Source organism: Lepidothrix coronata, unplaced genomic scaffold, assembly GCF_001604755.1.
Source record: "Lepidothrix coronata isolate B3197 unplaced genomic scaffold, Lepidothrix_coronata-1.0 Scaffold4, whole genome shotgun sequence".
Lineage (NCBI taxonomy): Eukaryota > Metazoa > Chordata > Aves > Passeriformes > Pipridae > Lepidothrix > Lepidothrix coronata.
In genome coordinates this window covers 11,758,146-11,774,681 of record NW_016690184.1, presented here as the reverse complement: position 1 = coordinate 11,774,681, position 16,536 = coordinate 11,758,146, and the positions used below count along the sequence as shown (strand labels likewise).

The 16,536-nt window shown below is 40.4% G+C and overlaps 1 protein-coding gene across 1 annotated transcript in view; it reads right to left on the bottom strand.

Moving 5' to 3' along the window:
- Positions 1-423: 423 nt before the first annotated feature.
- Positions 424-16,536, bottom strand: part of LOC108503213 (endogenous retrovirus group K member 9 Gag polyprotein-like) — a 32,913-nt gene continuing 16,800 nt past the window's right edge. The window contains exon 2 of the mRNA XM_017827001.1: positions 424-5,939. Coding sequence (XP_017682490.1) covers positions 4,023-5,660 — 1,638 coding nt within the window. The 5' untranslated portion in view covers positions 5,661-5,939 and the 3' untranslated portion in view covers positions 424-4,022. The remainder of the gene's footprint in view (positions 5,940-16,536) is intronic.

The window sequence follows — 16,536 nt, the reverse complement described above, 5'->3', positions numbered from 1 at the left end:
AAGCATAAACATAGTTGTGGTGCTGAAAGAATACACAGTGCTGAAAGAATACACAGTGCTGAAAGTAGGGTTCCTGAAGGCCCATCTTGATAACCATCTTTCCCAGATATCTTTCAAGAGTCAGCAGCTTGTGGGGGTTGATACGAATTAGCTGAACTGGTGCCAGGCACCACTGTCATCTTTCCTGAGTTTGTTGGTTATGCAGTGTACAGTCATCAAACCTCAGTGGATGGCAAAGGGATCACAGAGTCTCCTGGGAAACCTGATAGAGGGAGGTCTGGTTGTCCCAAACCTGACTATTAGTGCACAGGCAAGTGACCCACACAAACTGTCATACACATCTGTAGGTAAACCCTTCTGTAACAGTTTAATTATTGCACGGACACAGTTTGTATGTATAAAACTGAATCATTTAATGGTTAGGACTTTTTGGTATATATAGGGTTTTGGGAAGGAGGGACAAACCTTCCATTCATAGCCGTGATTAAAAGTCCAAGAAACACAGGGAGATGCTTTTCATCAAACAAATAAGCAGGCATTTCTTTATCACAAATACAATGAGAGATGGGGCAAAACAAAGTCATAAAGAGATTTACCACAGCGTCTACAAGTCTGCTTAATTAATACATAATGCAAAAATTTCAGAGTGAATGTAAACAAACTTTCTTTGTCTTTAAATCCCATGCTTTCTTGCTGAGATCACTTCTTATTTCTGTTGTGTCATAAAGAATTTGTCCCACAATTTCCCCTTTTTTGTTTTCAAGCTGCAAAATTGAAGCTTGTATAAAACTTTAATTAATCATACGTTGTATACAGGATAATAAACAGGGAATACAAAGCATAATACAAAGGAATACAAACGGTCCCATTAATATTACTATAAATGCTTTCTTTAACCAAGGTCCTACACTAAACATATCAAGAAACTATTGAAACTATCTTAACTATCAAGAAACATATCAAGAAACTATTGAAACTGTCTTAACTCTTCTTCATCATCTTCAAGTTGAGCTGAAAGTTTCAACTTATCAATGCTTCGATGTATCGATTAAGAATTATCACTGAGATTCATACAACAAAGTCCTTCAAATTATTTACACCCATGTCCATAAGCTAATAACAAAAAATCAACAGCTGCTCTATTTTGCAAGGTTGTTTTTCTTACTGAGTCTACCTCGGTTAATAAGGCACCAATAGCTGAACTAGTAGCATTAGTTTCTTTTGCAAGCAAACAGGCAAGTCCATCTAAAGAAGTTAAAGCGTGTGCAGTCCCTATGCCTGATATGAGGCTGGCAAAAACTCTCTTTGCTGGGCCACAAAAGTAGACATTAGAATTACAGTCTGAAGCATATTGGTTCACAAATCGTTTGCTGCGTAAGGGTCTATCTGAGGGTAACTACCTGGGGTTAAACAGTGTTAGCTTTCCAAACATACAAGGCCCACCGTCTGCCTTACCAGGGATGCCTCTCCAGACTCATTGTCCACAAATCAAAAACAGTCCATCGAGCAAGCCAATTGGACATGGCTCATATTTAATGATAGTTGGGCTGGGTAGTTTATGCCAAAAGCTGTCATTTTGATAAGCTCCTGGAGAAGACACATCAACTGCCAGCAGATTTTCTGAATGCAGGTCAGTAGGGTAAAAATGAAAACAAAAGGGGGCAGTTAAGCTGCCCATTATATCTTATCCCTTGAGGTTTTATAGGGAGGGTAGGAAAATGATCTTTATACTCTCCCTTTGGCTGTTTCCCTCTTTGCCCTTTCGTATTTGTGTACTCTGCCAGGGGTGTATTGTAAGTGTCAAGGTAAGAACAATGAGACAAATATGAATTTAAAAAGGCCATCCATTGATCCTTGGAGAGTGGAAGGCCTACCAAGCACGTACGAAACGGATCTGATAGAGTAGCTACAGACAGGCATAACGTGTCAGTTCCAATCACATTGGCGAGGGTCACCCAGACGTTCCATTGGCTGGGGCTGGTCCGGTCAGAAGGGATTCCTGTCACTAGGAAGATGGTGTAAGATATGGCCACACAAAACGGAATGTCCTCTGTCTCTGGAAGTACAAGCGTAACCTTTTCCCCAGGTTATCAATGACCGAGGACCTGGCCAATGCCCTGTGCTCAGGTCTTTAAGCAACACTTCAGCTTTACCTTCCATCGGGTTGTGTGCTGGAACAATATGGCATTGAGCTGGGGCAGAGTCCCCAACTAAACAATTTTAAAAATTAAGTACATATAACGCTTTACTTAAACATTCTTGAGGAATCAACCCCGCACTCCCCCTAATTTGTTTTTGTAGCATTTCTTTGAGCATACAATGCACACGTTCAAGTACTGCTCGTCCAGTAGGGGAAAGTGGGATTCCTGTAACATGTTCAGTGCCCCACTGGGCAAAGAACTCACGGGTACAGGCAGATATATAGGAGGGTCCATTATCAGTTTTAACCTGGGAACACCCATATGAGCAAAGGCTGTAAGAAAATTGCGTTGAATACCACGACTCTTTTCACCAGAATGAGCTGCAGCAACTAAAAATACAGAGAAGATGTCAATAGAGACATGTACCCATTTCAGTCTGCCAAAAGATGGTACATGGGTAACATCTGTTTGCCACACTTGAAGTGGTTCTAGCTCTCGGGGATTAACTCCTTCTGGAGTTAAGGGGGTGATTTGTTGACAATCTGGGCAGGATGAAATGATAAAAAGGGCTTGGTCAAGTGTAAGGTTTTTCGAACTTTGCATTCTGGTGGAAAAAGTTGTGTGACAATTTAGCCTGTTCAAACAACTGGGGCACTATTATAGGTCATGCAAGCACGTTAGCACACCAGTTGCCTTCTGTCATTGGTCCGGGCAATGCGATGTGAGAACGCACACACACTGTAAAAAACAGAGACTGTCTTGTTATTAACCACAAACATTAGCCTTTGAAACAATGCAAATAGTGGTTTATTACTTATTTCTTTGAGATAGGAATGTTTAATGCATTGGACAATGCCAACCACATACTGAGAATCTGAAGCTATGTTAAGAGGGCCCTGAAACAATTTTAGGGCACGGACAACTGCAGAAAATTCCACAAGTTGTGGTGACCCAACTAAATTGGTGTATATCGTTTTGCCATACGCCATCCTTTTGCCATACCACTACGGCTCTTCCAGTGCGTCCAGAGCCATCAGTAAACACAGTTTGTGTATCTGATAAGGGGATTGGGGACCAATGAGACTTCAGCTTTAATGGCAAGTGGTTTAGTTGCTGTAGAAAAGCACAAGCAGGTAAGTGAATACTCAGTTGCCCATTATAATTGATTATGGCAGTCTGGAAATCCAAACTGGCTTTTTCTAGCCATTTCAAGCTTTCTGTTTTTAAAGGCAAGTTATACTGTGTGTAGATCACACCCCAAAGTTCCCAACATTAAAGCCGTCCTTTCCGGAGAATTTGTGAAATCATTTCTGCTTGAGTCATTACAGCTTCTGGAAACTGATGTGCTAGAAAGAGCCATTCCCACAAGCAAAAATCAGAATTGTTTTTTAACAGTTGACCCAAAAGTCCAAAAGGCTGAGCGAGTCCCATTAGGACAACTAAAACTGCTGGTTCATCTAGAAGGCGACGATTGCCTTGACAAGAGTTCAGTTCTTGTTCCAAAGCATGCACAGAAGTGGTTGCTTCTGGCATTAATTGTCGAGAAGCCTGGGCATTCCTTTAAGACGGTAAGCAACGTGTGCAGTTTATCTGTAGTAATGCATAACACTAGTCTGAGTCAATTAATAACTCTCAGTAATTTTTGCAGGTCATTAAGAGTTTGTACGGATGTTTCTAGGGAAACATGTGGTTGAATTGATGTTTGTGTTACTATCCACCCTAAATAATGCCAAGGAGCATCTTGCTGGATTTTCTCTGGTGCTATTTTTAGACCATAGGCAGTGACTGCTGCAATTATAGCTTTCAGCACTAGCTGTGTGAATTCTGTTGTAGCTGCACAGATCAAAATATCATCCAGGGTGGGTGCTCGTAAGGTGCTGGCTAGTACAAGTGGTTGGGCTGAAACTCGGGAGCACTTGCTGTCATCGCATGGGGTCCCGACGCACTCACCTTAAAGTTTCCCGACTGCTCTTTACCCCCTCCCTGTGGAGGAAGCGGTTTACCTTCTTGGGTAAATTCTGAGCGGCACTTTTTAGTATAATGAAAACCTTTGCGGTAGCGCAGGCATAAACCAGGCTGTCTGGTAGGTTTTTTGTTCGGACACTGCTTTCTAAAATGTCCAGGCTGACCACAGCCATAGCATAGCTGAGACGAAGAAGGTCCTTTTAAAGCAGATAATGCTTCGGCTAAAGCAGTCATTTCATGAGATTGTGAACCCACATTTTGACAGGCTCGAAGCATTTCCGAAATTGTGGGGTTCTGTAAGGCTCGTAATATTTTTTGGCAATCTATATTAGCATTCTTTATTGCAAAGTGTTCCAACAAAATCTCTCGTGCCGTACCATTCCCTACTTGTTTGTCAATTGCATCTTTTAAACGATCAGTGAATTCCATAAATGTTTCTCGCGGTCCCTGAAGAATAGTAACAAAAGACTGACGAGCCGTCCCAGCCTCCGGAACTTCGCGAAGAGCTCGAAAAGCTAGCCTTTTAGCTTCGTTCAGAACATGAATTGGCAGTTGGGCTTGCGCTGTCCGAGTGGCAAAGGGTCCTGTCCCCAGAAGCATTTCCATACTGATTATAGGCTGTGCTGTTAGATTATTTAGATTGTTTAGACTGGTTGCATTTTCTGCAGCAGCTCTCGCAGCCAAATATTCCCACTCAGTTTTAAAAATACTAAATTGCAGTGCAGTGAGAATCATTCTTGCAATTGCTTTGCAATCAAGTGGGATTAAAGTAAAGGAATCAAACACAATCTCTAACCGCCCCATTGTAAACGGAACAGTTAAGCCATGATCAGTGACTGACTTTTGCAATTCTTTCAGGACTTGGTATGGAATATTTTCCCAGCGGGGCGGATGAGGAAGATATTTCAGCATTTCTATGTCTCCTGCTGCAGCAGCCTCCTGCCTCACTTGTGCCCATCTATCATGAGGGTCAGGAAGATATAAACTGAGCTCCTTTTTAGAGTCAAAGGGATTGAAATCCCTTGAATTTTCATTAGGGCCCCGGGTGGTAGGGACTTTAGAGTTGTTCTGTGACAGGGGCGCAGAGGAGCCGCCGCTATTTTGGCACTCCCCCTCCCTATTTTGGCACTCCCCCTCCCTATTTTGGCACTCCCCCTCCCTCGCAGAGGGTACCGGTGGTATGGGAGGTGGGGCAAGCTCCTCCTCTGCTGCACTCTCTGGTGGTTGGCTGGAGTCATCGGTAATGACAGATTCAGAGGGTAACGACTTTTTAGCTGTGTGGGATTTTAAAGTCTGAAAGACTGCCCTCCAGGTTCCGAGAAGGCTGGCAGCCTGTTTGTCTCCCTTTGTCGCAGAGTCTGATAGCCTGACACCAATGAGATCCCATTCCACGTCATCAAAGACATTAGTAACATTCAACTCGGGATGATTCTGCAGTGCCCACAGGAGTAAATTTTGCAAAGAAGGGTCTTCTATTTCGAGCTCATGTTGTTTAAGCAGGCATTTCATCTGTTTGTAAACTGTCTTTTGTTCTGAGGACATTTTAGACCCCATTTCCTAAGCAGTCTTTTTGATGTGGGCAGCTATTTGCCAGCCGATTTGTTTCAGGGTTCTTAGTTTGGCCCCTGGGTGCTTAAAGCAGCCTTTGTTTCGATCTGAAGGCTCTCTTTTTGGCCTCCGGGCTTTTAAATCTGCCCTTATTCCACAATTGCTTACCTTTCCGTGCAGTGGAGAGGTACTATTTTAGCGCGCTTTCCGTTCCGTTCAATAGCGACTCGTTACTGGAGCAGGAGCCTTTGTCCTTGCCTTTATTCCAGTCCAGGCTTCATGTCCCTGTTCACAAGAACCATTTGTTTAATCATGGCATGGACATAGATTGCGTGTATAAAACTAAATCATTTAATGGTTACAACTTTTTGGTATATATAGGGTTTTGGGAAGGAGGGACAAACCTTCCATTCATAGCCAGGATTAAAGGTCCAGGAAACACAGGGAGATGCTTTTCATCAAACAGATAAGCAGGCATTTCTTTATCACAAATACAATGAGAGATGGGGCAAAACAAAGTCATAAAGAGATTTACCACAGCGTCTACAAGTCTGCTCAATTAATAGATAATGAGAGCATTTCAGGGAGTAAATGTAAACAGACTTTCCTTGTCTTTGTTTAAATCCAAAGGCTTCTTCCTGAGATCTCTTCTTATCTCTGCTGCGTCATAAAGAATTTGTCCCCCTAACACCTTTCCTGCTTTATCCCTCCTTCTACCACATGTTCTGCCCCTGTGCCTGCTCTGGCTCTCAGCCACCTCATGGGCACTAAGCCATGAAAGTACACCTGCCAAGACTGCAAAGAGTTTTCTACCCTTCAGTTCTTTGAATCAAATTGTTGTCAGGCAATTGTCAGTGAAGGTGTGAAGGAGGGGGAATGGGAACAGAAACAGGCTGAGGGAAGAACAAGCAAAGTGCAGAAAGGCAAAACAGTCTATACTGAGATTTGCTTGAACTGCTCGAGACAAGCTCTCTTAGAGGCTGTACCACTTTCCTGTCGCTCACTATTACCATGTACCTTTTTTTTCAAGTACATTAAAGCCTCCACCTAATGTAACTGTTTCCAAAATAAAAGGAACTGTATCATAACAAGCTGTTATAACCACTGATAAGTGTCCTCTGTAAAGCTTTTATTAAAGAAAAGCACAGAAAATATAAATTCTAATGCTTCTTTTCTATACAGGTACATTAGAAATGAGCAGGAAACCTTCAGGAGGGGTTAACTTTGTCACTGCAAGTACACCTACTGCAATATAAACCTGGATAAATTAGTGAGGACAACAGATTCCTCTGAGTTTGATAAGCTGATAACAGAAGACATCGGAGCTCTCATGTTTCAGGGGATGCTCAGTCCCTAGCTGAATTATTGTTGTTTTTTTCCAGAGCAGCCAGGGCCCTGTAAGTTTGGCTTCATGTGACAGCTAAAGCAAATATTCTTAACATGGGACAGGCATTTGTTTCAGGTAGAAACATTAAAAAAAAAAGAAAAGAAAACAAAGACACATAGAGTCTTGACAACACTGTAACAAAAGGAGCTTTTAAGAAACACCGAATTAATTACAGTGCAATTCCAAGTTTAAAGGTAGTTGCTTAATACAGTCCAATAGATACAAATCATGGCACGGCCCTAGAGGTTAAACACGTATGTTTGACCATACATTAATTTCAGCTGTGAACGACAGCCAAAATGTACAGGTTCAGAATATTTAGAGTCTTTGAAGAGTAAATAAAGTAGCTCAGGCTCTCACTCAGAAGAATGTAAAAAACAAATGTCCTTACTGGAGAGAGCTGCCAAACTCCCAGGCATTCCAATATTGTAACCAAGCAAGGAAATCTTCATATGGAGAAAGGTAGAAGAGCAATAAACTCAGACAGATATAGCAACAAGGTGTTCAAAAATCACTGAGATCCAGGGAGCTGGACAAAAGCCTCACTGATGCCATACCATTTAGATAAAAATAGGGAAATCAGAGTTTAATTTTTAGCAGTCCTTTTAGTTAATACTTCACAAATGCTGTTTTTCACTACTGTGTTTTATATGTCACCGAAAATTGTTTATGCTAATACACATTAAATTGTTATCTGTTGCAAAATAGATTACAAAAAACCCTAAAATGTCAGGTTAAAAAATTTACTTCTTTCTGTATAGGTGCTCTTTGGGCTAACTGTGTCTTCTAGCAAGAGTATCTCAAAGCAGTAAGAATAAGCATTCAAGATAATAGTTTTCTTCATGGATCTTCTTTTCTTAGCAGTACAGCAGATGAAGTAACAAGGAATCTGCCCAGAAGGTGAATTTCTATTAAAGGCTTCCTGCATTTTGGCAGTGGCTCACAGCATTGACATTCTCTCACAAAACACTCTCTATCAAGGAATCAGCATTTTTCTAGCGACAAGTCATTTAATAAGAAAATTCCTGACGTGGGCCAAGTACAATGCCTAAACAACCAAGATGCAGTTAGGAAGGTTAAAGAGGCATGCCAGAATGTAAGTTTATTGCCATCTGCAAAAATATCTGCAGCACATGGAAAGGATGGCAGCTCACTAGAGAAAACAAGAGGTTATTGTCTTTGCAGCCGCACAATTTAGTTCTTCCCCTCAGCCTCTAATGAGGCAGAACGTTTTCTGCATGTTCCAGAATCACTCTTCTGAAATGGGAACCCCACGCTTTCTGAGCTAAACAGCTACAGCCCTGCTGACACCAACACCTGCTTTAGCCAGTCATTAGTCAGCACACTATCAAACCTGCCCTGTAAAGGCACAATCACATCAAACCACAGCTTCACACCAGCGGACACATCCAATACGCTCACATGAAGAATTCATTTGTTTCACATCCACCGCAACCTGCTCTTATATTCCTCAGTGCTTAGCAAATAAATCATCATGCAATGCAAAGTATACTCCAGGCTGACGCTCAACATATCTACCCTCTGTGGTGAAAAGACTTCTGCGACTGTCAAATAAATTCTTTTTAGGACACTATCCTAAATTTCCATTAAGCTATAGGAAATAAAATATTCTATAATGTATTTCCAAACATATAATCATTTGTCCTCTGAGTGCCCCAGGTATGTTTACAAACTGGATTCAATGAAAATGCTGTGCAGGCTGGATAGTAAAGCAGCTCTGGTTAAAAGGTCTATTTCAGGGTTTAGGGCAATAATGGTCTAGTTTATAGAAGTGAGGAAGCAGAGGCCATAGAAAGGTAAGGGCTAACAGTGAAGCGTAATAAAAACTACAATTTCACTCAGTTGTTCTACGGGAACAATCTCTCTCATCCCCTCCTACTTTCCCCTGCTCCCTAGAAGGTCCCTGTTACAACTGCAGTTTATGTCAATCACTTCAAGGTAGAAAATTTTCCTTTCCATGGGCAAGTATGCAAACTACTCAGGTAAACTGGGACCATGAACAAACTGTCCTAAATACTTCAAGAAAAATAAAATAAAAAAAAAGTTTTAGAAAGAGAGGAGCTTCAGTTCACAATGGGAAGATGGATTTTTTTTATTTAAGGTAATAACACAAATCTGAGAGTTTCTGTTCCAGCTCTGCCACAGGCCTTTTTGTGACCCTGACCTGTGGTCTGAATGCATTCCCTCTTGAAGTCAACAGCAGTTTTGTCATTATCTTACAGGAATCAACATGATTTAAGAAATTTCACCAGTGCTTGTTGACCTCATAGCCGTCATGGAACAGCATGATGCAGATGCAGGCTTTGCTTGTGGCATTCAGCTGGTGCAGTGTAGCCTCTTGGCATGCAGAGATCCCAGCTGGGGATGAAAACAGCTCTACCCAGTGCCGTGCTGTGCCCATGCTAGTAATCTCTCCTTCTCAGCCTATCTACATAAGAGACATTTTGACACTATAATGAAGAGACTAAGTGAAAGACAGACACTTGACAACTGGACTTAGCAACTAGTCATTCCACAGGACTCACCTACTGCAATAAGCTACATTGCAAACTCCTGGATAATCTAAAACATCATTGCAGGAATTTATCCCATTTTTCCTTCCTTCTGTAGGAACTGCCAACCATTTTTATTTTGGGTGTGGGGACACTGAAATCACCAATATTTTACCTAACCTACTGAATTAAATTTCTACACACTTGATCTCATTGATCTTAGAGCTGAACAGCCTTCCCAATCTCACTACTGCCTCCCTTTGCTTTGCTTTAGAAGGGATATCTTCCAAACAAATTCTCTTAGTTGAAGAAAAACTTTTTTGATATATGTCTAGTACAGCCTAGAACATGGGTTTGAGCTATCTCCATAATTTTCGCAATTTACCTTCCCACTGGATTTCACCAAGTAGAAAGCGAAAAGCAGGGTTCCCATAGGGTAGGTAGCATGCAAATGACCATAATAAATAGAGATGCCTGGGTAAAATCTCCATTCTCATGCGATGAGTCTTCCAGCTGAGTTAATAAATTAGCTTTCTTAATTTCAATCAAACATATTTTTAAGAAAATCATGCAGCAGAAAAGTATTATAATCTTATAGCCAAGTGCTAAGCCATATAACTTTCCCAATCAAGTACTTTTTATCTGAGGCTGTTTTAACAGAAGGAGAATAATACAACTATGGGACCTGCAGTATTATTCAGGTTGATGTCTCTGACTTTCCAAATCATCTACATTAAGTTCCTTCACAGTCTCCTAAACCATAAAATGGATGCCATTATATTCCTCTACTCTCTCGAGTGCTTCAAATTTTGTGGAATTTCATTTGCAGTCACAGTTGGGAAATGACACTGGAATTTGCAGAAAATTTGTACCAGAAGATATGCTATGCAGCACGGGGACCTCTGGTTTTCAGTAAGATGTGCAGCAAGTCCGAAGAATATATTGTACAATATATCAAATGCATTTATCTACTTAATTTATTCTGTTCAAATGACACTTCCGGCTTCAACAGCATTTACACTGTTGCATGATAACAGTGCCCTAGGTCATGGAAGCTTGACTGGAAACTAAAATTTTTAATAAAAACATATTATGGTTTATGAATATTTTGAGGGATTTCATACTTGCTTCTGCTCCAGCAATAATGCTATTTTCTGTTCTGCAGGCCAAATGCTAGGAAGCTTTTTCCCCGTCTTGTTTTTAATAATACTTTTTCTGTGAGAGTTATGTTGGGTTCACGACCCTCTTGGCTTGTAGGAAGAGACTGTCCTGTCATCAGTCCTTCACTTCCCGCTGTGCAAGAGTGATGCGTGTGAGAGAGTGCTTCACTCCCCTCCTGCCTGGGAACCAGAGCATGGGGCCCCAAATGTCTCCCCAACTTGGCAGGGGCCCCAAATGTCTCCCCAACTTGGCAGGGACCTATCAATGTTTCTCCCACCCCTTTCTTTCCCACTCAAGAAGGCCAGAGACACTGTCTCCTTGCACTTTGGCTAGGAGGGAGGGAAGAATAGAGCTTCAGGAGCAGATAAAGACCCAGGGGACTTAAAACATGGGAAGTCCTGGTTCCCAAGGTCCCTCTAACTAATGGGGCTGACTGATCCTTCTGTGAGAAGGCAAAATGTCAAGGTTACGATAGTGACATGAGAGAGGGCAGAGCCTTCTGCTTGCCTGCATCTTCATGGTGGAAACACTCCTCTTGCTTCATTCCTTCTGCAAACCTGCTCATGAACACCACAGGTGCAGTGACACTTGGATACTGTGAATTACTCAGTTGCTCCCCATGAAAGATGACTTGATGACTGCCAGAAATAATGTCTTCTTGAGTTAGGAGTCCTTCCCGTCCTCCCCCATACAGCAGCAAGTGCCACAGTCAGGGAGTCAATTGTTGCTCTCACACTGCATTCTGGCATTATTTCAACATTAATCGTGAATTACGGAACTGCAAAAGGATGGTGGGTTTTAAAAAGCATGCAGATAATTTCAAACTGCCATACATTTACATACTTCCTGAGACTCTAGGTAAATAACTTTAGGGGCACTGCATCATTCTAACAAAATGTTTAGGTAGGAAACTGTGAATTTATTTCATTTTTAAAATAGAAACCAGTTTCCTTATCCTGCTGCACCACCTTTTCTTTTTTGTTTCACAACTGCAGTCCTGAAGTGCTTTGTGCCAAATAGCAAAGATACTAGGAAATATTATCTGAGCAATTTTCAAAAGCTTTCTAAAAGAACACAGCACTTCCCAATTATAGAGGAGGCATCTCTAAAAGCAGCAAGTCTCTACAAAATGAGGATTCGAAATAAATCTATACTCCTTAAATAAGCTTAATAGAAAAAAAAATTATTTTTCTGACACAGAGAAAACAATTTTTAAACAGGGCTTTCCTGGTTGGTTTTTTCCCCATAGTTTTCACATTATTTTGTTAAGGAACCTGAAAGTAACATTTTCAATAAAAAATTTAAATTATAGATTTAATACTGTGATTTGGAACATCTTGCATTTCATGAACATATTTTACTTAAAATACAGATATTTTTCATTAAAGAACACTTAGCAAGGAAAAATTTGGATCTGACTGTTTCTAGGCTTAAATTCTCCTCGAATTTTAACTGCCATTTGAAAAGAGTTTCCACACTTCTTCTTATGTACAGTCACAAGTATTTCTAATAGAAGAATTCACTAAAAAGACACTCTGCAGATAGAAAATCTATCACAATTTACAGTAAAGTATTACAGCCTGACTTTGCAATTTATCAGATTTTTTTCAAAGAGAAACACACAGCTAAATAACCTATGGCTCAGAGAATAGTAGTCACTTGGCTAGGCAATGGATTAGTGATAACAGATAACTGATCTGGCTAAACAATGGATTCTAGATAATGCTAACGGTGATATTCAAAAATAATCCACAAAAAATAAAATACTGACATTTTAATGATGGGTACTTAGCACACAGATCAAAGCTAATCAAATTTATTTTTACAAATTACTTATCTGAAAAGTTTAGCAGTAAATTATCCATAGATGTGCTGTGATATTTTTGTACTGTTTAATGAATGTATGACTACATTTTAGCCTCAGGTTTATCCACAAACCGGTGAATGAGCACTCACGATTTGTGACTGCCCCTGTGAATAACACAGGACAATTTCTACTCCAGAACCGTGCACTCTGCAAAAAAGGAAGAATCCCATTTTCCTACTCTGACATGATTTCCAAACTTTTAGCCTATGTTCAGTGAACATTACAGCACCAAAACAGAAAAAAGATTTTAAAATATTATCCTCAGAGAGTATTTCTGTACAAACATTTCTGTAACAAGTGACTTAATTTTCCCAATACTCCTGTTTTCAAATATACTCATTAATAAAATCTCACACCTCAAAGTTGTGCAGACACATGAATAAGATGCCAAAGGGCAGTAAGCTTTATGGACAGGAATATTTACAAACATTATTTGGCTACAGTTACCCCCAGCGGAGCCACACACACTATAGCTGCTGCACACACACCAAAATGCATCAAAACCCTTTTAGAGGGAACTTCAGGACAAAAGGAGAAGCAAGGAGAAAGGTGTGTATTGCATTATATTATACATACAGATTTAAAAAAAAAAAATCACACCACAAAAACCATTCAAGATGACTTTCATATTCTCTGGAAAGAAAATTCTCTCTCCAGAATTCTCTCTCCAAAAGTTCAGCATTTTGATGCTCCAAGGTGGTGTAAACTTAGATCTGCAGGGAAATTCCTGGCACAAGCTTACAGTGCAGAGAATTGTTTCGCTGACAAGAAGCAAGAAGTGATGAAGGATGTTCTTAGGCCATGAATTAGTTTTGGTTTCCTCACTACTATCAGATACTTAAAATAAAATACTCCCAAGGTCTAAGAAAAAGGAAGAGGCAAAGAGCTCCTGTAATAAAACTAGATACAAGAATTAAATCTGTGTTTAACACTTCCTATCATATGATTTCATATGCCCAAACTAGCATCTGCTTGTGTAAACCAACAGACTCATAGAATCATTAAGGTTGTAAAAGATCCTTAAGGTCATTGAGTCCAACCATTAACCTGGCACTATCAAGTCCATCTCTAAGCCATGTCTCTAAGGACGACCATAGTACTAACATGTAAAAGATACAGTCTCTCCCCGCAGCTGAAGAAAAGTGCTGTTCTGTGTCTCAAGATCATCTTTGCAGAAGTTGCAGCTCCATTTCAAAAACCCTTTGAACCCTTCCCTCCAAACTATTCAAACTTTATCTGAACCTACGTGAAAAGATGGTAAGAAATTAACTAGGATACCAGCAGTGTATGGATGACTTCAGTGTATAGCTCCTTTACACCAGTAATAAACAACACGGTCTTCAAGCACTCCCCATGCCTGCACAAAACCAGCAGCTGTTTAGGCAAAGGAAAAGACAGAAGAGAATGGAAGTCCTCAAAAAATTTCCATCCTTTATGACCCTAGTATCACCAGATCATCACAGGATTACAGAAAAATTCAGGCTGGAAGGGACTGCAGGAGATTCTAACCCAGGTCAAATCTGGATACACTGATCTCCATAGACCATAAACCAGCTCACAGATGGGACTGGTTTTAAACCCTTATGTACTACTGTCCCTAAGAAACTGCCTGGTAGATTGTAACCATCCTATCAGACTCAGATTTGACCACAGTGATCCATGACTTTGTGGACACCAGAAGAGGTCAAATATATCTGAGGATTTCAGTGAGTACCACGGACAATACTCTACTTCCTTCAAAACTCACCACTGCTCATTCCCTTTGTTTAACGCAGAAGAAGGCTACCTGAGAGCCTTCCTTCTCCTCTGTGCCTAGAATTTTGTATAAAGGCAATTTTGTACTGTTTAATGAACGAGACTACTTACAAATGGAGATATCACAGTTAGGTGCCAGTAGTTCTGCACCTAGATGAGAAGAATTATTGCCTCCTGAGACAAAACCAAGACACTACCCTTCAGTGAATTCTTTATGCAAATAATCATATCCAGTCATGTATACTCAAGCATAAAATAGGACAGAGAAAGTGAAAGCAAAATCAAACTATAAAACTGTACACAGATCATTCTGTGTCACCTGCTGCCAGGAAAACAAATAAGAAATTGGAAAATGTCAATAATTCAGCTCACAATATTGAATAGGAGTTATATAAACAAAGAACATGGGAACGTACATAACACCAGAGCATCATTTTTATGTTTTATTTCGAGAATAAAATCTTACCTGACAATTCACATTTGGCCTATTGCCGTTCTCTTCCTGAATCCTCAATGTCTTCTGAAATATGGACTGTTTCTCACTAGATAATTGTATTTATCTTTTCCCTTTGAAACCCTGTCACACTGCTTTAAAACTGAGAACTAGTGGAAAATATCAGCACACTCACTTATAAAAGGCTCATGCCCTTCCATCTCAGCTAAAGGTACCAAATTACGTATTCATGTATTTCAAACAATATAAGCAAATATGATTTTGTTTTCTAGTTAGGTATAGTTTCTGCTGCTTCCTCTACTTCCTGCAAGAAACTGTGATATTTTTCTCTAGTAAACCAAATACTGTCTGGCTGTCTCTGTCATTTTTATACTTTTTGAAGAGACCTTCCCACCCGATTAAAACTTCACAGAAAAGTGAAGGGGGAGTTTACAGATAGCACCTGCAGTATACGAGCCCCCAAAATACAGAGTGGAAGTGGGGAGCAGGAAGACAGAAACACAAGGATAAAAGAGGTATATATTTACAGAGTTTTCTGTAAATATATAGCAAATCTTTGAGGGCAGCCCAACCAATTGACAGAGCATCCCAGCGACCTCACCTACAAATGATCTCTATTTTACATTTCTTACGTAGGGGATATGTCAGGTTACGCATACTCTCAAATTCTGGACAGAGCTGATCAGGGTCATAAAAGAGAAAAATAACATTAGCTACCCCAACTCACAACACTAGCTTATGATTTAGGACAAGGGGAACGATTTTTTTTCTCCATTGCAAACTTGACTGTACAATCTTCAGTAAGTTGCCTCACCTTCCTGTGCTTCCATTTCTCATCTGTAAAGTCAGGACAATAGCATTTTCCAGGTATACTGTGAGGAAAAAATACATTAAAGACTGGAAGATTGCCCCGGCAGTACAGTGGTAGGAACATAAAGGAGCCAAAATAGAGTTTTGCTATTGAAGATTGTCATTAAAATACTGAGTAGTGCTCCTTATTGGAGCTGGCTGGAACACTTCCCATCAAATACATACTGATTTCATCATTCAGCTTTCATCGGAGCCAAAAGCTTTTAAAAAAATCTCAGTTTTGACAATGTTTTTGAAGGAAAGGTTTCTTTGATGCAGGCTGGACACCTCAGTTATTTCCAGAGACAGGGGTCATGCTTTTCAAAGCATCTAAGAGGTTTATCTTTGACCCTATGAAGAAGAAAAGGTTGAAACCTAAAAGGGTACTATGCTACACAATCATCATTGTCCAGCCAGTCCTGTCACTCCTGACTCAGAACACACTGGGGAGAAGAACTCCTGTGCAAAGCAAAGAAAGTGCCTCTTCCAGAAAGGCCATGGAAATGAAATTGTTGGGCAGGGTTTTCAGCAGCTGCCAGCTAATCTATTCAGAGTCAGCCAAAGTGCTTGGTCTGACCTACCAACTTTGGCATAAGAATGAGCTGCAGCCTGATTATTCACACCTGATTCTTTAAACCTGCATTTGCAGGCCCATGCAGTTGCCTTCCATCTGCATTTTTCTGGTTTTTTTTCCTCCAATCCTACATCAAGGATATACAATTCCACTTACACAATATCGGGGCAGTTTGGCCCAGGGGGAATCTCCAACTTTTTTTTCAGTCCCTGTACGCACACTTTGAAGCAGTACCCTCGTGCCCAGTGGTTCCACAGGGCAAATAATGCCAATGCCTCCACATTTTTGTTTTTTTTTTTTTTTTTTTTTTTTTTTTTTTTTT